The following is a 23092-nucleotide window of genomic DNA, read 5'->3' on the forward strand; positions in this document are numbered from 1 at the left end:
ACAGTTTACTGCAATGAAAAGAAGCAGATCTCAATACATAGGTATGTTATTGTCTCATGATTTAATTTTCAGTGATACTATTTTCTTCTAAACTGTCAAAAACATAGGGATTTTATAAAGATTGTACAGAGATTTATCTTTTCTCCTAAACTTTCTAGCCCCACCATTCTCAATGACTTTGCTAGACACTCAAAGAATATTGGCAAATACTGATGTTCGGAAATTTATCAAGCAGGCAGAAGAGATAGGTTTATACTCTACCAGACAGTTAATGTACCTAATATTACTAATTATAAAATGCATACTACTACTCTAATAATTTATACATGTATATTTAAACTTTGCAAAGTAATTAACGTATTTGATAAGTTTATTAGTTTTGTTAAATCAAAAAAATAGAAGTAGTATAGTTTAGCTGACTGGAATTTTTTTTAATAAAATTTATAAATCATTTCTATAGGTTCTTTTCTCCTACATTAGTAGACAATAGGTATCACATATTAAACTTTTGACCAATATATATCCAGTATGAGAAATGACCAAATTATTACAAGAGTTAATCTTCCCAAAATAATTGCAAATGTTTTGCATAACATTCCAAAGTTTAAATATTATTTTTTTCTAATATCAATTTATATTCAAACCAAACCAGCAAAATGTTTGTTAACTAGATGTGGTTAAAAAATCTATGTTCAAGGTGAGGAGATGATGTCTTAGAATTATTAAATACATTTTGCCTGGAAAATCTTGACTAGAAATGATCAGAATTGGAATAGCATTCCTTTCTTATTAAAAAGTCAATGTTGTTTCCACTGTAACTTCTAACTCCTCTTATCTATTTAACAGTATTTTGTCTGAGACCACTTACAGTCATAGAATCACATATATTTAAGGGAGTTATAGTAACAAAAATATATTTTCTCTTGTATGATAATCTTGAAGAATGGCCACCAGAAATTATTTCTGACACTAGAAACAGTCTTGAGATAATTATAAATACTTCTTTTTAAAAAAATTAATAGTCTCATATTTTGTAAAAATATAGTTACTATGAATTAGGGAGCCACCACTTAGTGGGTGCTATAGAATTAATAAAGAAAACTGAAAACTGGCAGTCATTCACTTCAGTCCCAAGGAGTTGTATCTAGGTAATTTTGCTCTAGGTAAGGGAAACTCGGCAGAGGGTTCATGTGTGTGATAACAAAACATGTATGGAATTTAGTAACTTTTCTGCATAGTACCATTATTAAGGAAGAAACTAACAAAGAATTTCAACACTTAAAAATATTATATTTCATGTTTATTTTTTAAGAGCTGATAACAAAATACAGAGAAAACAGGAAAACACCGTTAAACCTATACATATTAACATCTCTTTGAATACTTTTCTTTGTCATGTAATTTAAATAATATTAATTAAACAAGTATATGTTTGTGTATATATGATAAAAATATATGCAAATAAGCAATATATAGTCAAAAATATCTGCTGACTGTTGTTTTATTTATCATTTCTAAAGCAATAAGAAAAATGCAGGTATATTCAGAGACATATATAATTTCAACTAAAACTATATATTTAGTTCTAGTATGCTTTCCTGGTTTTGAAAATTAGGACCTTTTATACAGATTAAAGAATGGTAGTTCTTTAGCCTTTATAATGAGATACGTGTGTGTGTGTGTATACATATATATATATATATATGTATACACACAATATATATACATATACACACACACACACACACACACATATATAGAAGAAAAAATATTAATCTGCAGGCATTTACAAAGGTGATAAAAAGAATAGTAATTGATTTGCCCTTGGATGAAAGAAAATTACAAGAAGGCAGATGTTACTTCAAAAATCAGACAATTTTCTAATAGAACTATTCAGCAGAGGAAGCAGTGATAGGGGCTTCCTCACAGGGTCATGGGTTTCCCATCACTGAAAATAATTACTGGGTAATCAGTGCACAGAAAAGTGCATGGATTGTGAATTAAATTAAGTGATTTCAAAGAATGCTTCTAATTTAAGAATATGTTAGATAGCGGTAATTCCTATTTGATATTCTGTCTAGATAATGAGAATTGGACCAGATGACATCAATATTTTCTTAGCGCTTTTTGAATCTATGATCTATTACAAACATTTTCTTTTTTGGAAATTGTTATTGCAGAAAGGACAAAAATGTAATCTGGTCTCTTTTATTTCACTTCTGTTGTCATCCTCTTCAAATCACTAAATTTTTCTTCTTATTATAAATGGATGCAATTATCTTATAATGCTATACTGTCCCCCTCACTACAAAGTAAAATTCTTAAGGCCAGAACCTTTCTTTTTTTAATTCCTGTATTTCCAGTATTAAGCATATACTACACATAAAGAAAGAATCCCGTAAAACATGAATTGAATGTTTTGATTATTTGCCTTGCCTGAATTTTTAATCCCCGTGTCAAAGTTGCTGACTGAACTGTTGAACACTATCTTAGAATTTCAAAGGGAATGGAGACTCATTATGAGATCGTCACAACTTGTTATTTTACTGGGGAGAATGCTGAAGCTGAGAGGAGCTCACATGTAGTCATACTCATGGTCAAGATAAGGCTAGGATTAGAAACTCAGCCTTTTGTCCTTAAGTCTATGACACTTCCCATTATACTACCTGGTCTATCTATTTGATTAATTTTTTTTCTGGTTCTCCTCACCCATCAGCTTGAATGACTGAATAATCAGAAAAAATAGAGAAAATAATGTTAATATAGCCTCTAGAGCTAGCAAGAGGAGGTTGAAGTGAAGGGTAGGGTCAGATGCAGAATAGTAATGGCTAACACGTGTTCCTTTCTATGAGACAGGCACTCCTCTAAGGATAATAAATTTAATTTAGTCTTCATACTTAATTCTGATAAGAATGCATTATCATGGATGCTATTTTCATCCTCATTTACATACAAGAAACCCAATTCCCTAATGTCACACAGTCAGTAAGTAGCAAAGTTGACATCTAAATCCTGTCCAACTCTCCAAATTATATCACCCATAATCACCATATCATGTTGTGAGACCCAGAAACATCAAGAGTTGTAAATAAAATCCAGGTGAGCATCTCAAGAGTAAGGGTGCATATATGTCACATAGGTCAAAGTAAGACATTAAGCTCAAAATAGATGGGTGAGGAGAACCAGAAAAAAAAAATAATAATAATCAAATAATATATATATATATTAAGCAATAAACACATATATATATATGACCTATGCAACAAATATGCATATATGCAGCCTTACACTTAAGGTGCTCACCCGGATTGTATTTACAACTCTTGACATTTGCTATCCTCCATAAGGGACATGGGAAAACTAGTATTTCTTAAAGGCATTACTCCATAAAAGAAATAACTTAGAAATTCTTAAAGATTGGAAATAGTTGTGATGCTTTCTTAAGTTTATTTGAGATTTTTAAAGTAAGTTTTTTAAAATTATAATTTTTATACATTTCTCCAACGATGTGCGTTAGTTTCCTAGATCAGCTGTACAAAATTCCACAAAATGGGTGGCTTAAAATATATTACAATTACTTTTTCACAGTTCTAAAGACTGGAAATTCAAAGTCACATTGTTCCTGGGGTCATGTGTTTTCCTAAAGTATCTGGAGAAGAATCCTTTCTTGCTTCTTCCAGCTTCTGTTACTGACAATCTTTGTTATTCCACAGTTTGTGGTAGCATAACTACACACAATCTCTGCCTCCATTTCAGATAACCTTCTTCCCTTTGTGTCTCTCATTTCTTCACACTGAGTTCTACTCACTGTGTATCTGTGTGTCTCAAAATGTCTCTTGGAAAGACCACAGTCATTAGATTATGGTCCATCCCAATCCAGTATGACTTTTTCTTAAGTTAATCAACTATATTTGCAAAGACCCTATTTCCACCTAAGGTCATATTCTTAGGTTAATGTTAAATATAACCTTTGGAAGGGATGCTGCTATGATTTGTGTCCCATCAAATTACATATGTTAAAACCTCATCCCCACTGTGGTTTTATTAAAAGCTAAAAGACATGGTGAGGTATTTGGATCATAAGGGCTCTGCCTTTATAAATGGGATTAGTGCCCTTGTAAGAGGCCAGAAGAAGCTTGTTTGCTTCTTCTGCCGTATGAGAATACAGCAAGAAAATGCCATCTATAAGGAAGGAGCCCTCGTCAGACAACAAATCTGCTGGTGCCTTGATCTTGGACTTTCCAGTCTCTAAAACTGTGAGCAGAAATGTTCTGTAGTTTATAAATTATCCCGTCTAAGATGGTTTTTATAGCAGCTCAGAAAATAAGTAAGACAGAAATTGATACTGAGAATTGAGAAATTGATACTATAACACATCACTAAAAATGTGGAAAAGGCTTTGGAACTATGTAATGAATAATGGCTGGAGGAGTTTTGAAATGCATGCTAGAATAAACTGATACTGCCTTGAACAAACTGTAAAGGGAAATTAGGTGAGACCTCAGAAGATAACAGTAGAGAAAGTCTCAGATTACATAAGTCATTGCGATCAGAATGTTGGTAGAACTATGACAGTAAAGACCATCCTCATGAGGTCTCAGATTGAAATGAGGAATAGGTTTTTGGTAATTGAAGGAAAAGTGACCCTTGTTATAAAGTGACAAAGAACTTAGCTGAATTGTATTTGCATCCCAGCGTTTTGCGGAAAGAAGAAATTGTGAGTGGCAAAATACCTGGCAGAAGAAATCTCTAAGCCAAGTATCGAAGGAGCCACGTTGCTTCCATCAACTGCTTATAGTAAATTTCAAGAAAATGGAAATAATTCAAAGACAGAATTTAAAATCAAAAGGGAAGCAGATCTTAAAGATTTAGAAAATTACCAACCTGGCCCTGTTGTAAAAAATGAAAAAGCTGTTTGATAGAGAACACCAAAGCTGCGGCTAAGGTTTACCACCTGTGCCCTCTGGGGAAACAGCCACTGTGGCCTACATTGTACCGTTGGATCCAATGAAATAGAAGACTGAAAATTTCATTTAAATCTAGTACATAACATAACAGGAAAACATTGCCTCCGAAGTCAAAAGATGAATTTTTCAATCTCAATCCTTAAAATAGTAGAACCATGCATATATCACGAAACCCTCAAAACTTTGTTTGCAAAGGATGCTTACAGAATTAGAAATTTTAAAATCTTTGACCCAAAACATTAGACCCAAAGATTATGTTTTTCATACTTACCTAATCAACCTCAACCAGAGGATGTAGCCAAATTCCAGGATCCCCTTTTGTTTTTTCAGGTATTTGGCATTATGAGCCTCCTAAGAACTCATCTTTCTAACCAATAACTATTTAGACAGATAATTAAATAAATTCTCTATCCTCTGGGGCATTGAAATGAAGCCAGAGATTATGCAGTGGTCTGACAAAGGATTTATCTTCCTTCCATAATGCTTAGAACAGTGATTGGGAGTTGACTGTAATTAACTAATGGTCACAGAATATAAGATGGTAAGACATAAGTCTTAACTCAGTAGATTTCCATGAGAGAGAGATTTCTTAAGTTAAACATATAGTATATAATGGGTTGGTTTGATATTAGCTACTCATTAAGTAAACAAAATTAAAGTTATTTAAACAATAATAAAATATGTTGCTATAGTTTAATATCCATATTTTAAACCTAATAACAAAATGATGATAGTTGAAGGGATTTACTTATGTTGTTTGATACAATATTACCATTAGTTTTCAGCTAATTTTCAGATAAAAAAGTTATATCTCTAATAAAATTTCAAAACAGTTATATTTATATTATTAACAATAATTAATGGGGGAAGACCATAATTTAATTAATGCACAGAAGAAATGAATATTAGAAAATATGTTTATGTTAAGTCCAGGAAATCATTAAACAAACAAAGAAACCAGTACAAAACTTCCGTCTATTCAGGATAACACAAAACTACATTTTTTTAGCTAGAAAAATTATTTTAAAATGTTATGAAGAAGCCACAGTAAATAGTAGTTTAGCTTTTATTTTTATAACTATCCTGTCTTATGAAATGGCAACTTACGTTTGTTGCCAAAATCTTTCTTTATAACAAGCATTTTTAACCCATATGTAGAAAATGGGTGTATGTATGTATGTGTGTTCATATGAGATTCAATATATTCAACTATGGCATCACATACTATACTCCCTGTTATTCTGTCTTTATATGGATTTCACTGGCCAGAATACCATATGTCTCCACTTCCCATTTTCTGGTTTAAACTCCTTTCCAATATTCTAGGTTCATTTGAAAAGCTGGATTCTACATTTGACTACTATCATTTTCCAGATACTGCACTTTTTATAGGTGTCTCCCACATGGCGAGTTTTTTATTCAAATCCATTTTGTCCTTACGACGATTACCAGGGCCATATATCAGGGTTTCAATAAACTTATGCCGAATGGATGATTGGATAAACCTAAGAAAGAGATTGTACAAAAGGCAACCAGGCCTCTTGTTATATGATCTTCATAGACAATAAGGAGTTTGCTAACATATGCAAGCAATGTAAGAAACTCATTGAATGTATATTTTCTCTTTTAGCAATAACACATAATGATGTGAAAACAATTAATTTCCAGAACCTACAGTGTAGGTACCATAAACAAAGTATCATTAAAATGAGGCTTGATGGAAAAAAGAAAACAGCAAGGAGAATTGAGCAATTCAATAAAATGTAGAAGAAAAAAAAATTAACACCTATGTAATAATATGTAGGTAAGTGTGAAAGATGTGATACCAGCTCCTAAGGTCCCATTTACTTACAGCAGTTTGTAGAAACAATGCTGCTGGTACCAAAAGATTTAGTGTAACTTCCAAAAATACAAAATTACCTGAATATTCTCTAAGTTAGATGAGAAATAAAAAGAAAAAGAAAAGAAAAACTGCTGTAGTGTTATTAAATGAAACTATTATCAGAGCTGTCCGAAAAAGAAATCAAACTATAAAAGTCTATAGCCTTCCTACCAGATAGATTTCAGTTTGACTCTAAGTTTTCTGGAGGCCAAATAAAAAGAGAAATCTGATGAATTTCATAATTTACAACATCCATGATAAAAGCAAACCAATTTACTCAGGAGAAGTGCAATTATTCTTGCTGCTAAAACCTGAAAGAAACTTCTCCCAAGGGTCATCATAAAGAGGACACTATAAAATATAATGAAATATGCCTTGAACAGTATCTTTATGACAGACACCACTAGGAGTTTCATAGAGCTGTTTTTTATGATATCCCTCACTATATTCTGATGGCCTAGCTATAGAGTTCTGTGTGTATTTTAATGGAGGCATAGATTTTTTAGTAACTGGAAAAAAAGATGGACAAATCTTTCAAAGATTCCTCAGAACATCTTTAGTTTAACATAGGTTTTTTGTTTTTGTTTTTGTTTGTTTGTTTGTTTGTTTAATCTGATGGCAAAACATCCCAGAACACGTAATTTGTTAATTACATGAATAGTTATTGGACATCTACAATTTACATAGCACCCAAAGGAAACACAAGGAACAAAACAATTTCCTGGAGCCAAAATAACTACTTTCAGTTATTCTGGGAAGTCAATTAGTATAAATAAAGACATTATTTACAAATTGTATTATTATTATACGATTAATGTAAATGTATGACAGACACCCTGAAAGTAAGTTAGTGCCCTTTTGTGAAAGCTGAAGTTACTTCAGCTCCAAGGATATACTATAACACAGGCCAGGTTTCTCCTCAAAAAATAAATTTGAAACTGCTCTAACATACAGATGAATGGTTACTTGCTGAATCCTCTACTCTGTTTAGGATAGTCACAATGCCTTCTTTGCAAGAGTCTTAGTGTCACTCTACTGCAGTTTTTATACTAAAATATGTCTCCTGTGGATATTGCTGCCACCACTGTGGCTTTAAAACTAGAACCTGAGAAGAGTTTGTTATATCGTGGAGCTATCCCAGGAGACATGGGGAGAGGTGGAGCAGAGAAGGCCAAACACAACGGAATCTCTGTCTTCTCTCTAAACATGTATCGTCCACAGAAGCCTTTTTGCTTAAAATGTAAGAAAGTTTTTGACAAGTAGTTTTAAAAACATGTTGCTAAAACACTGTACTATCCTGTGCTGTTTCTACAATTCTATTTTTCTCTGCAGAGATTATCAATTCATGTATTCAGCAAATATGTACTGCTCCTCTGCTGTTTTCTAGGCTTTCTGCCAGGATCTAGATATACAAGGTTATATAAATCAGGGTCTTACAGCTTAAAATTTGTGAAAAGATGTCTACGTTTACCAAAGATTAGGCTGCAGTGTGGTATCTGCTGTGGCAGGGATATACCCACTACATACCATAAGGGGATAGTGAAGGGGTCACCAGGTCAAATGGGACTCAATAGAAACTTGAGGAGCCATATATAATAGGTAGCTCTTGAATTGAATCTTGGAATGTGGCAGAAACTTAGAACAGCAAGGTTGATAAAAGTCATTTTAAGCAATGGAGTAAATGAGGGAGGACATGTCAAACAAGATGGCAAATCGAAAAACAAAGAGAACCAGAAAAGGTATGAACAGCAGCTTGCTAAAACAATAAATTTGAACCAAAAGATAAGGAGAAATCATAAAACAAAACAAAACAAAACAAAAGCTTCAGAATAAAACCACGAGCACATTTATGTTTTGGAAATATTATTCTGGCATCATTATAGAGGATGAAACTGAGAATCTAAGAATAGAGTTAGGCAGCGTAATTAAGAGATTACGGGAGCAATCAGGAAGAAAATAAATGGGAATATGAACTAAGCCAAATAGATTGTCATGAAAGGAGGGAGGGAAAAGAGATAATAGCAGGGTGGAACATACTGGATTTTGTGACTTCAGTGGCCTATATGTCCTATTCTTTCTCTTTTGAATAAACAATGGTGCATCTTATAGTGCTACTTTTATCTATGCAATTTTAGTATCATTTTCTGATTCTCATATATATGTCTATATATATACAGTCAAGCTTTTAAAAATGTGAAATGTTATTTTTTCCTGTTCACCAAATCTTATATAGCAGTACACTTGAAACTTGAACATTTAATCACTTAGCACGTTCTGCCGGTATAACAAAGCTCAGTATTATAATCCTCCACTTATTACAAGATCTGTGCTGTCTGGGATACATTTACACTTCAATTACAATTACAATGCTTTCATCTTAACAGTTTCTAGTTTCTGAAGGATTGAGTCTCAAGGATTATGTTATAATGAGAACAAAGGTTATTGACTACTTTTCTTATTTCTTTCTGAAATGCTTTACTAGCTAAATAAAAGTGAAACAGAATTTATGCCAAGATGTTTTCTCCCTGCAGGAAAACATAATGGAAGTTATCAGAAATCAAGAGTTTTTACTCCTTCCAGCTGAGGAGCTCCACAAACTACTGGCCAGTGATGACGTCAATGTTCCTGATGAAGAAACCATTTTCCATGCATTGATGATGTGGGTCAAGTATGACATGCAGAGTAGATGCAACGACCTGAGCATGCTCCTTGCCTTTATAAGACTGCCACTGCTTCCACCACAGGTAATGATGTGTGATGCTGTTTCAATAGATTCAACGTACTGAAAAACCCTATGTTAAAAGTAAACATCAAAACACATTTTAAATTATGTATTCACATTTTTAAATGTCTTTATCAAATACTATTTTTAAGTGAAATGTGATGGTGGAAAATGATGTATGATGATGGATCATGGATTGACTCATGGCAACTTATATGATTATGATAACATCACTTAATTTCTCTGATATTCAGTTTCTTTATCTATAAAATGTGATCATACTGCCATACAAAAGTTTTGTGAACATCGGTTACATAATACATGTAAAATGCCTAATCATAATACAGTGTCTCCTATCAATTATTTGATGTAAGATGTATTAATGTGATCATCCATTGATGTAAATGCATATTCTGTGTGATTTTCAAAGCTTCATTGCATGGTATTTCAACCTCTGCAGAGGAATAAAACGTACTTGAATAGTAGAGAGTTATGATTTAACAGTACTTAGCAATTAGAATTATGGAATATTTAATAATTGGAGCTAAGGAGCCTCTAGACACCAAGTGAGACAACTTAACTTTATTGATGAGTTAAGTAGGGTACAGAAAAATTAATAAGATCATTAAGTTCACTCAACTTAGAGGAAGAGTGGCAACTTCTCTTTGATTCTGAGTCTTGTAAGTTTAAATTAATTTGCTACAAAATTCTCTATGTACAGCATTGTTAATTCAGGGTTTCTGGCTGGTAAATTTATCCAAAAATAAGCTTGAAGGTGACCCTAACCTCTAAGTTGATGGGTAAACTTGTGTGTATATATAATTTGTGTGAGGGAGATGGGAGGCTTATATCATTCATCAGATTCCTCATTTGAATCTAAATCACAATCATGTTTTTACTAATCCATATGTTACTAAAAATGTAAAACAGAGAATTAGGACTTTTAGTTAAAGAACAGTAGACAAGTATGAAGTGTTAACAGTAAGTGTAGAAGTGGGATTTATGGTCATATATTAAGAATGTCAAGTTAGAATCACATTACCATAATTGAAAAAAGCTAAGCTTTATAAATAAGGTGATAATTATATTTCCTTTGGCTGCTGAGTACAGGAAAAAAAAAAACAGAGAAAAATAATTTATGGAACTCAAATTATGTGAGGCTATCGTAACAACAGGCTCTTACAAAGAAGCGGAAACATGCATTTACATAACTAGACAAAGAAGAAATTTCAATGCTAAGTACTGAATTTTTGTAAATCTCCCACCTTAGGTTCTAATGACAGGTAGTATCTATTAGAGTCTGGGAGGGTAATCCTTTGGGGAGGAAATAGCCAATGATCACTATTAGCCAGAAAGCCAATGATAGTTATCAGTTAATGACAGATGCTGTGACAGTGGGTACCTTTGACTCTGGCATAGTCATTATTCTCTACCCATTTCTACTGTTGGTTGAAATGTGGGGAGTTTAGAGTTATGTTGTCCACAAAATCAGAAACAGTAGAACACATATGAGAGTAGGTCAAGAATGTGACCAGATTCCTTTTCCCAGGGTATGTCCTTCTTTTATGCTCTCATTTCCTACTCTTCTGTCATCAGATATAGGGAGATTCTGCCACCTGTGCATGTCATTAAATGATTACATCAGATCAGAGATGTCCTGCTGGCTTTTATGTTCCTATTATATGCGGAATTTTTGAACCAATTTGTTCCAATTGGTTCAGAACCAATTGGAATTCTGAACCAATATTATTGGTTCAGCTGCTTTATCTTGCTTAGTGAAGTAATATTTATTAAAATTAAGGTATGAAATATTTTGATGTAACTATTAACAGAATTTAACAGAATTTTAATCAGTGTGCAATAGATATAAATGTAGCATATGTCTGTTCTCCGTTCCTCATCTCTCAAATTGGGGCTATTACACCTTATAACTTTATATGTACTTTCACAGCAGATGTGCAGGAGGAATGAATGAAAATATTTTCTGTTTACAAAATGTCTTCATATAAAAGAGAGGCGACTACTTCCATAACTAACGTTAATGAATTATGTGTCATTATAAGCATATTGCATATATTTATAATATTAAAAAACAGATGCAAAGTAAAGATTATTAATTGTATTACACAAAGGAATATTAGGCTCAACGAGGTTAAGTGATTTTCGAAGTTCATAGAGCTAGTAGAAAATCAGGTTTTCCTGCATCCATAGATTGGCCAGATATGAACATACACAGAGGTATTTCTACAATAATGAGTGCCATTTCCCTGTTTGATCTCTAACCTGGAAGATCATAAAAATGTCCTGAATTAGTCAATTTTGAAGGTTCTTTTAAAGCTACTGAGGATGGAAGCACAGCAGTATGATAGGAACTTAAAGGGATTTATTTATTTTTTTAGTTACCAAACTATTTTACCTTATTTAATTTCTATAAAATCTCCATGTAGTTGATACTGTTATTCCCATTTGACAAATGAGTACTTTGAGAATCAGCATGATTAACATCTTCTTTAGTTTTAAATATCAGATTTTACTCCAATTGGGCTGACATAAATGTGGATCTTCTTTCACTAAGGGGAAAAGGGTACAATTTTTATTTAGGGTTGGTTTCATATTTACCTCAGTGTCCAACCAGAGTGAAAAAAAATTCACTGAATAAAGGATTTTACAGACTTGCACATGGACTTTAAAAGCTGCTAAACACCTTGGGTCCTTGTGAAAAGCTATTAAAATGGTCAGGAAATATTTTTTGCTGACCTTGGATTCATTAATATAAGGTTTGTCCATGCTGTTTTCCAATGATTAATATATAGGTCATTTATGACCTTTAAGTGATTTGTGTGCATATGTTGTGAGTATTTACACATGCACGTGAGATGCCTGTGTGTTGTCACCAAGAGAAGATAGAATATGTGGAATTTCAAACACAGTATGTTAGATGAATGAGAGAAAAATAGGAAAAAAGAGAAGAGTTGTAGTTGTAAGGGAAGTTATTTTGAGAATATGTTACAGCAATATTATAGCATAAATGACAGTAGAAATGTTAAAAGTACCATAAATCAAAGTATTACATAATACTGAACTAATCACATAATTTAAATGGTCAATCTCTCTTTCTCTCTATAGATATAGACATAGATATCTCCCTCTCTAAATATATATACACATACATGTGTACACATACATGCACATATTTATATGTGTATATAAACACATATATGTAATATGGTATGTATAGTGTAACATATAATTGTATATATTGTTTAATTAATATATAACAAAACACAATATTATATTTTAAAATACTAGCAATATTTAAAGGAGGTCAATGTTTTTCCAGTAAGGTAAGGGATTACTTTTGAAAGGAAACAGTACTTGGACTAATTTTTAAAGGAGATTTGATAAATTGTTGCATGTGTTTGTAAGGTAATTCCTGCATATGCAAATGACCAATTTCAGGTGAGTGACAGAACAATATTTGAAAGACTCAATGTGAGCCGCTTACAAAATTCCTCACCAAAACATAACAAAACACTGACTGAGACAAGAGTATAACAATTAAAGAAGATTTTAAAAGATATTTAAGACAAAAATAAATTAATTTAAAAAAAGATGTTTCCAAGACAGTGTTAAGCCATATAATCTGTAAGTACTTTTATAGCAAGGAGTAGCTATGATTATATTTAGTAAATGCATGAAAACATTTCTAGAATAAAGAGTAAAAATGAAAACAATGAAAGAGACTTCATCAACAAAGGGAACATGTTAAAAGAATGATTAGTGCCAAAAACGAATTTAGCTTTAATAGCCTTTTCTTGTGTTCAGGAGGCAACTGAACAACTTGACTTGGACATATTTCAGTTCTATCATTTCTGCGCTCCCATGTGTTTTATTAGTAGGCCCATTATGTGTATCTCGGCTTTGTTATTTCTTAAGTACATAGAGAAAATCGGATATTCTTTATTAATTATAAATTAGCACATTAAGGTATGATAATTTGGTGTAAAAATATAACAGAGGATATGGATTTTATATTAGAGCAGTGGTAGACAAAAGGAGCTCAGGAAAGGAAGACAAGGTATGAAAAAGACTCAGAAGCAACGGTATTGCTCTCTGTCCTCTACTGAAATATAATAGTTAATCCTGAAATAAATTCAGTTATTTGACTTTGCTGTAGACAGAACCAGAGGAAAAGAAAAATGATAGTGATAGATACCTGAGTTATAATCTAAGAATGAATTATACTATTTTTAAAAATAAGTTATGAATGAAATTTTATGTAATAGTTTTCATATTTTTCCTGAATAGTCAGAGGCTTCACAATTTCAGCAGTATTGGAAAACATATAGAAATTTATGTCCTTTTAGAGAATGACTGAAAATATATATATATATTGTTCAGTTACAGGCTACCTGATTTGATTTACTTATTATTCTGCTGTTTTTCCTTCTGGGATTCAACAATGTACCATGTTGCTGTAAAATAAATAACATGTTTAAATGTTTTATAACAATTATTTCCACTGATTTTAATTGAATTCATTAGATATTTATTTGAAGTATGTACTTAAATTTTTATTATAGATGAATTTTTAAAATACCCATAAGTATCAGATTTTTGCTATATTATTTTCTAATGAATGGATTAAAATGTAAAGGTATGTTGTTTAAAAATCAAGAGAATATAATTCTACATATTATCAAGTCAAAAGGTGCTCAGGGGAATTCAGTTTTATCACTGTCAGAGATTATTTAGAAGGTTGGAGATATACAGATAAACTTTGCTTCCTAGCCCAGAATTGGTAGTGTTTATCTCTCTCTCTCTTTTTTTTTCTTTTTGAGACGGAGTTTTGCTCTTGTTGCCCAGGCTGGGGTGCAGTGACACAGTCCTGGCTCACTGCAACTTCTGCCTCCCAGGTTCAAGCGATTCTCCTGCCTCTGCCTCCTGAGGAGCTGGGATTACATGCCTGCACCACCATGCCCGGCTAATTTCGTATTTTTTTTTTTTTTAATTATTATACTTTAAGTTCTAGGGTACATGTGCATAACATGCAGGTTTGTTACATATGTATACTTGTGCCATGTTGGTGTGCCGCACCCATCAACTCGTCAGCACCCATCAATTTGTCATTTATATCAGGTATAACTCCCAATGCAATCCCTCCACACTCCCCCCTCCCCATGATAGGCCCCGATGTGTGATGTTCCCCTTCCCGAATACAAGTGATGTCATTGTTCAGTTCCCACCTATGAGTGAGAACATGCGGTGTTTGGTTTTCTGTTCTTGTGATAGTTTGCTAAGAATGATGGTTTCCAGCTGCATCCATGTCCCTACAAAGGACGCAAACTCATCCTTTTTTATGGCTGCATAATATTCCATGGTGTATATGTGCCACATTTTCTTAATCCAGTCTGTCACAGATGGACATTTGGGTAGATTCCAAGAAGATTTTAAAAGGAGCAATATTTGCTCCTTTTTTTTATTTAAAATATTTATTTATTTAAAAATAGCAATATTTGCTATTGTGAATAGTGCCGCAATAAACATACGTGTGCATGTGTCTTTATAGCAGCATGATTTATAATCCTTTGGGTATATACCCAGTAATGGGATGTCTGGGTCATATGGTACATCTAGTTCTAGATCCTTGAGGAATCGCCATACTGTTTTCCATAATGGCTGAACTAGTTTACAATCCCACCAACAGTGTAAAAGTGTTCCTACTTCTCCACATCCTCTCCATAACTTCGTATTTTTAATAGAGACAGGGTTTTGCCATGTTGGTCAGGCTATTCTTGAACTCCTGACCTCAGGTGTTTCACCCGCCTCAGCCTCCCAAAGTGCTGGGAGTACAGGCGTGAGCCACCGCTCCAGGCCGGTATTGCTTTTCTCTTTTGAGACAAAAGGAAACATTTTTCAAACTTCCTAACAATCAAACCTGCTGATTCTTAAGGGAAATATATAGCAATGTGTGTGTGTATTTGTGAGTGTTTATGTTCATGTACATTTATTTTCTGTAGCAAAAGGTAGAAGAAAAAAAAGCTTACAATGAAATAATAGAATATCGCCTAGATGTAGAAGAATATATTATTGTTAATCTAATAGCAAGCACAATAAAATAACAAGGACATTCAAGTATATAACTTTAGAAGACAGATGCTGCCTCTACTTTACATGATTTAAGTCTTTCTGTGTAAAACTGAATACATTATTACAAAAGATTACTTGTGGTAGTAATAGCAGTACAAGAAGGAAGGGTGAGGTCTCCAAACTTTTTCATTGGAAAAGTGACTATTGATCAGATACCAGTGACATACGGACTCTTCATGACCATAAAAATTATAGCTACAACAAAAAATCTGATTTATAAAAAAAGTTACAAAGACTAAATCAGTATAAAAAGAGCATTTTCAAATCATAGTGTAAAATATACAGAGCAGATTACACTCAAGACATTTATATGTTTTCTTGGTTTTACCTGTCCAAACTACTCTTTGGTAAGTGTCTCCAAGGCTAACTGCAAAAATCCTCACTGTTTAATGTATTCTGTATGTTACCTTACAAAGGAAAAAATTAAAACTCTTATTTTCTTACAAATGACTAAGGTCAAAATAATCAATCAAACCCACTAACACAATCCATTAACAGTCATTTGACTATGTATCTTCCCTCCTTTGATTTGCTGGCTGTCTGATTAGTTAATGATTATACTAGTCCATCATTACTGAGATAGTCTTCTCTACAAAGCTAGATTGCAGCAGTATGAAAAAAAAAAAGTAATAGGATTATTTTTCTCCAAAAGAAAATTTAAAAACAGTACCATTAAAAGAGAAACACATAGACAATATTTAATGCTTCTAAGATCAATAAATTTATCCTAAATAATACTTAGATTCATGATCATTTAGCCCTCCTGTGACATTCATAGTTCAAGTTACAAAATTTAAGAAAATACAAAGAGTTTTGTTAGCAAGCTTTAAGTCAGCAGAGGTATTAATATAATAAAAGATATGCAAGGACATTCACATGCACAAACTCATACATATACATGTTACTGTCTTTGGCATAGCAAAAAGAACGGAGAAGAATTTGGAACATAATCTGAAAGTCTTTATTTTTGTTACAATATATTAACTGTTTCCACTTGAATCAAGGGTTGATTCCACTGTATCTATTTTGCATCCCATCTTTCTTGCCAAAGAGGTTCCTCTACTTCAATGAGCACTTCTTATATTATCAATTTTATCAATTTTTAATCTACTTTGGTTAATTCCAATCAATTTATGAAGTTCATTTTCACTAACTGTTCCAGCTCTCTGTTGCCTTTCCAACATAATATGTAGTTATTTTTTATAATTATTAAATGTACTTATACATAACCATCATTCTCTCTTCAACCCACTTCAATCATTTGCACTAGTGAAAATCACCAAATACCTCAATGGTGTAATTTTTCTCCCAATCTCAATTTGTATTTGACACAGTTGATTTGTATTTGACACAGTTTGCTCAACTGTCGTTGCTAATTTGTTCTACTCTCTGATGTTACAGCACCCCAGAACACTATATTTTTTGTGGAGAAAATATCATTTAATTTTATAATTTTAAATGCTATGTAGAAACAAAGTATAAAAAATTTACCTGTAGTCCTAAATTTCTTCTGAAAAACAGATTCAAGTGCCCAATTAACTATTGACAAGATTTATGCTCTTAGGACAAAAGCTTTATGTATCTGTCCTACGAGGCCCTACATCAATTACCCCAAGACTACTTATCTGAACTCATATCCTGCCAGCTGTCAGCATTCTTCAGCCACACTGAACTTCTTTCTATTTCTTGAGGAAGTCACGGTTATCCAAATCAAATTAGTTTATAAGCATTTTAACATGCTACAGAATATTATACATAGCATTTACCAAGAGGACACAAACTGCAAGAAGAGTTATTTTTCTCAATTAAACATTAAAGGATGTTCCATTTCTTATTCGTCTATATATTAAAATGATGACATTAATATAGGGTATAATAATTTGTAAGAAAAAGAAATACTGTTAAACATCTGCAATAAAGCAAAGGCCATTTAAATCATTAGACCTTCTCCAGTGATTTTAAGATTCTGGAAAAACTGAATTAATTAAACTACTTTAATATTTTAAGTGGAGATATTGAGTAGATAGTCAAATGCATCATTCAGGACTTGTAGAAGGATGGCAAGAATGAATTAATTAAGAAGCTGATAGCATATAGACATAATTTAAATACATAGCATAACATGATATTCACCAAAATTGTGAGTATAGAGAGATAAGGGAAGAGGGCTATATAGTCTGTTAGTACTAACGGATTCTGGACTCTAGAAGCAACTGCATTTAAAGGGGAGAGGATCATAGTGGCAGGCACACATCGTGAAAGGGGAAACACTAAAGGGAGGTGCATAGTCTAGAGAAAATTTTTAAAAATTATTTTGTTATTCATGTGAATACTATAACAAATTACTGATAACATCCTCCTACCTGTTAGGATGAACTACCCCACTCCACCCCTCAATCGAGATTGCCTAGAAGGTAGTCACCCATCATGATCAAGTCTTTTTATTAATCACCTTTCTACTTAAATGTTTACTGTTCTTATTACTTTAAGCTACTATATTCTTGCTTAGTTTAGTGTTTTATTTCCCTTCTTACAACTATATTTTTGAGAAATACAAATGTAAAGGTCTTTTCAAAAGTTCCTGGCACAGACAATAGTCAAATTTTTACTGAGTAAACAAATACAAGTTTATTCTTGGTCTTAGCAAGTTTAGTTTCATTTACTTTTTAAAATATGTATATTTTAAGTTCTGGGATACACGTGCAGAACGTGTAGGTTTGTTACATAGATATACATGTGCCATGGTGGTTTGCTGCACCCATCAACCCATCATCTACATTAGGTATTTATCCTATCTGTTCATATGTTATTTGTCTGGAATGTGAGAGAAATCTTTATACTTGTATGTGACAGTGGAGCTAACAGTGGGTGCTAAGAGCACTGCCATAAAGAGTTATTAGAGCATATTAATTCAGACTTGACTAAAACTCCCTTATTGAATGGACAAGGGGAAGGCAAACTTAAATAAAATGTAATATCTCATCTTGTCACTCTATTAGGTAAATTTATAAAATATAAATATATCAAAGTTCCTCTAATACCTAATTTGATAGTGTATTAAAACAACAGATTGGCTACATAAAAATACTGTTACATTTTCATTGGTAGTGTAATATAGCAGAAAAACAAAGTTCACTCCTAAAAAAAAAAAACAAACTTAAAAATTAAAATGGTCTGTAAGCAATTTTACATATACAGATTATTATATATTACATTTACCAAGAGGTCACAAAGTGCAAGAGCAATTATTTTTCTCAATTAAACATTAAAGGAAATTTCATTTTTTATTCATGTATATTTTATATAAAAATGATGACATTAATACAGGATATAATAATTTATAAGAAAAAGAAATATTGTGAAACAACTGCAATAAAGCAAAAGCCATTTAAATCATTAAGACCTTTCCAAGTGATTTTAAGATTTTAGATAACTGAATTAATTAATTAAGCTACTTTTTTGGGGGGTGGACAGAATCTTGCTCCGTCCCCCAGACTAGAGTGCAGTGGCATGATCTCTGCTCACTGCAACCTCCACCTCCCGGGTTCAAGCAATTCTCCCTGCCTCAGCCTCCCAAGTAGCTGGGATTACAGGCACCAGCCACCACACCCAGCTAATTTTCTTATTTTTTAGTAGAGACAAGGTTTTGCCATGTTGGCCAGGCTGGTCTTGAATTCCTAATCTTAGGTGATCCATCCACCTCAGCCTCTCAAAGTGCTGGAATAACAGGCATAAGCCACTGTGCCTGGCCAATATTTTAAGAGGAAATATTGAGTAGACAGTTGAATGAATCATTCAGGAGTTGTAGAAGGATGCCCAGAAGATATTAATTAGGAGTCTGTTAGCATACAGACATAATTTAAAGATTTAATATAAAATGATATCACCAAAATAGAGAGTATAGAGAGGTAAGGGAAGAGGACTAAGGATGAATTTCTGGAGTTTCATCATTACAAAGTTAGAAAGAAAAAGCAGAAAGAACATGAACTAAAATGGAGTAACTACTCAAATAAAATAAAAACCAAAAGACCTTGATATCCTGGGATTTCAGGAAAGAAACCATCACAGAGGATTGAGTGATCTGCTAAATAAAATGCTGCTGAGAGATGTCTGTTCTGTTCAATAGAGCCAAGCAAAAATGGGAATATTGGAATTTAATAGAGTGAATACAGAGTCTTTAAAACTGCAAAAATTGACAGAAAATTAGGCCATAGGTAGCTGAATTTAGCTAATTAGGTTCAATAAAGAGAAACACAAACAAGAAATGTTTATATAAAGAATAATTAACTATAGCAAAGATTTGTATTTGGAATAAGAAATAATTGTAAAGTTAGAAGTTAACAGAACTCTAACACAGAAATAAAAGACATGAGAAGCAGCTCCTACCTATAACACCGAGTTGCCACACTCAAGGAAGAGCCCTCCTACCAGTACCAGCTCCCAGAGCTTTAAGAGGGAACAGCTGTTGTTCACCAGCAGTGAAGTCGCCGACATGTTGCAGTAGCAGAAATTGCTTAAAATCCATCTGGAATGTACCCTTCAGTAGCATAATCACTTGTTCCCTAAATAAGGACTTGTATGAATGGCCACATGAGGGTTCAGCTGTCTATTACTTTTAATCAGTGAAATTTACCTATCCATGAAGAGGCAGATATAAATAAATAAGATGAGGAGACCCTATGGAGCTTTAATTTATTAATGCAAATAAAACTTCAAACAAGCCTACAGGCTCTAGCCTACCGTCTCTACATTAAAAATTTTGGTTGGGATGACCTAGGAGCATAGTTCAACCTCCAAACAACCTAAACTAAGACCACAGTAGGCCAAACAAATTTGGATAGATAGATAGATAGACAGATAGATAGATATCCAATAATTTTATCAATGGAATAAGTTACCCTGGGGATAACGGCTCAATCCTATTCTAGAGTTCATATCGACAATAGGGTTTACAACTTCGATGTTGGATCAGGACATCCTAATGGTATAGCCACTATTAAGGGTTTGTTTGTTCAATGATTAAAGTCCTGCATGATCTGAATTCAGACTGGAGTAATCCAGGTTGGTTTCTGTTCTATTTAACATTTCTCTGAGTACTAGGGTCCACTTCACAAAGTGCCCTCGCCCCATAGATGATGCTATCTCAATCTAACACATCATCACACACCAAGAGCAGGGTTTGTTAAGATGGCAGAGCCCAGCAATTGCATAAAACTTAAAACTTAATAATCAGAGGCTCAATTCCTCTTCTTAACAACATGCCTATAATTAACCTTCTACCACTGATTATTCCCACTCTACTCACTATAGCATTCGTTACATTCATCAAATGAAAAATCTTAGGCTACGTACAGCTACGCAAAGGACCTGACATTGTAGGTCCCTATGGGCTGCTTCAACCATTCGCTGACACAATAAAACCTTTCACCAAAGAACCCTTACGGCCCTCAATATCTTCTATTACCCTTTATATTATTGCTTCAACCCTGGCCCTTTCTATTGCTCTCCTCTTATGCATTCCCTTCCCTGTACCAGAATCCCTAATTAATTTTAATTTAGGCCTCACATTTATACTAGCCATATCAAGCCTAGCCGTCTACGCTATTCTATGATCAGTATGAGCATCTAATTCAAAATATGCACTAATCAGTGCATACGAGCTGTAGCCCAGACAATTTCATATGAAGTCACCCTAGCCATTATTGTGCTATCAGTTCTACTGATACGAGGCTCATTTAACCTATATGCACTTATCACAATGCAAGAAGTCCTGTGACTGCTCCTACCATCATGGACTCTAGCCATGATATGATTTATCTCCACTCTAGCAGAAACTATCTGAACACCCTTTGATCTGACAGAAGGAGAGTCAGAGTTAGTCTTAGGCTTCAACATTGAATACACCGCAGGCTCATCTGCCCTCTTCTTTATAGCAGAATATATGAGTGTTATTATAATAAATGCCCTAACTACTACTATTTTCCTAGGAGCACTACACACTTTATATTCACCAGAGCTCTGTACCACAAACTTCATTCCCAACACTCTTCTCTTAACCAGTCTGTTTTTTATGAATTTCAACAGCATACCCTCGATTCCACTACTGGGGACACTCTACTACAAACTCCTCTAAGAGGGAGATTAGGTAGATGCTACTCGCCACAGTGCACTGCAGAAGGCAGGCACTGGAGATGCTGCATTCACTACAAGAACCTGGTGAGTGGGTACACCTAAACCAGCAAGCAAAATCTTTTCTCCTACAATGTTTCTCCGGCATCCTCTATTTGAGAAAGCATACTGTAACATCAGCTGGCAAAGAGAAAATGTTTAAAGGACCAACGTCCATTTTTAAGTATCAGTTAAAAAATAACTTTTTAGCCAAAGGTGGATAAATTAATAAAAGGCAAGCATGGAGAGTGAGGTCAGGCGTGTTTGTATGCTCATGGGTATGATGCAGAAGAGAGGGAAAATGGACTGATGTAAGAGAGAATACAATTGTTGAAATAGTTTTTGAATATGTTACAGTGTGTGGTATTTTGTGTGCAAGTGTATGGATCGAATTTAGAAAAGATAATTGGAAAATTATATCAACTAAAGGCATAAATATATGTTTGCAGATGTTAGTAGGACAGGAGACCTGACAATGTGTCTGTTTATTTGGATCCTACTTTTGACTAACATTAGTTCACTATTTGATCATGGGAAGTATATTAAGTTTCATTGGACCGCAGTGTCCACATTTGGGCAAGGAGGAATTTGAACCTATAATTCTAAGGAATTATTTTAACAGTAATACTCTATGAGTAAAAAGAAGTTAGAGTTTCCTAAGAATTGATGTCTATTCAAAACTGCATGATAATTTTATAAGGAAATAAGATGTGTATGCCTCCTATTGTAGTTTGGACATTCATCCCTCAAACCTCATGTTGAAATTTAATCCCCAGTGTTGGAGGTGGGGTCTAATGAAAGATGTTTGTGTCACTGGGGTGGATCCCTCATGAATGGCTGGTGCTGTCCCTATGGTAATGAGTGAGTTATCACTCTATTAGTTACACAAGAGATGGTTGTTAAAAAGAGCCTGGCCCCTCCCACTGTTATCAAAAAAATCCCCGTTTTGTTCTCCTGGCAAGTAACAAATGATTCTCCATGAGAATGCAGATTTTGATCAATAGGAGATATATTCTTGGCACAAGTAAGGAGGCCACTGGGAGTATTCTCAAAAGGAGTGTCTCCCCAAGAGAAAGTGAAAGGAGGGTTTATGGGGCGATGGAGAGGGGAAAGGGTGCATCATTGCGTGTAGAAAAGGGGTCTCAGTTGCACAGACACAGTGAGTCATCTTGCTAGCACATGGATCGCATATTATGGTAATGA

The 23092-nt window shown here is 33.5% G+C and overlaps 1 protein-coding gene across 2 annotated transcripts in view; it reads left to right on the forward strand.

Moving 5' to 3' along the window:
* The window catches only part of KLHL1 (kelch like family member 1), a 414035-nt gene that overhangs the window by 228881 nt on the left and 162062 nt on the right, over positions 1 to 23092 (forward strand). For both annotated transcript variants that reach the window (XM_023185609.1, XM_023185603.1), the window contains one exon: positions 9381 to 9593. In XM_023185609.1, the coding sequence (XP_023041377.1) occupies positions 9381 to 9593 (213 nt within the window). The remainder of the gene's footprint in view (positions 1 to 9380; positions 9594 to 23092) is intronic.

The sequence above is a fragment of the Piliocolobus tephrosceles genome, chromosome X (genome assembly GCF_002776525.5).
Source record: "Piliocolobus tephrosceles isolate RC106 chromosome X, ASM277652v3, whole genome shotgun sequence".
In the NCBI taxonomy this organism is placed as follows: Eukaryota; Metazoa; Chordata; class Mammalia; order Primates; family Cercopithecidae; genus Piliocolobus; species Piliocolobus tephrosceles.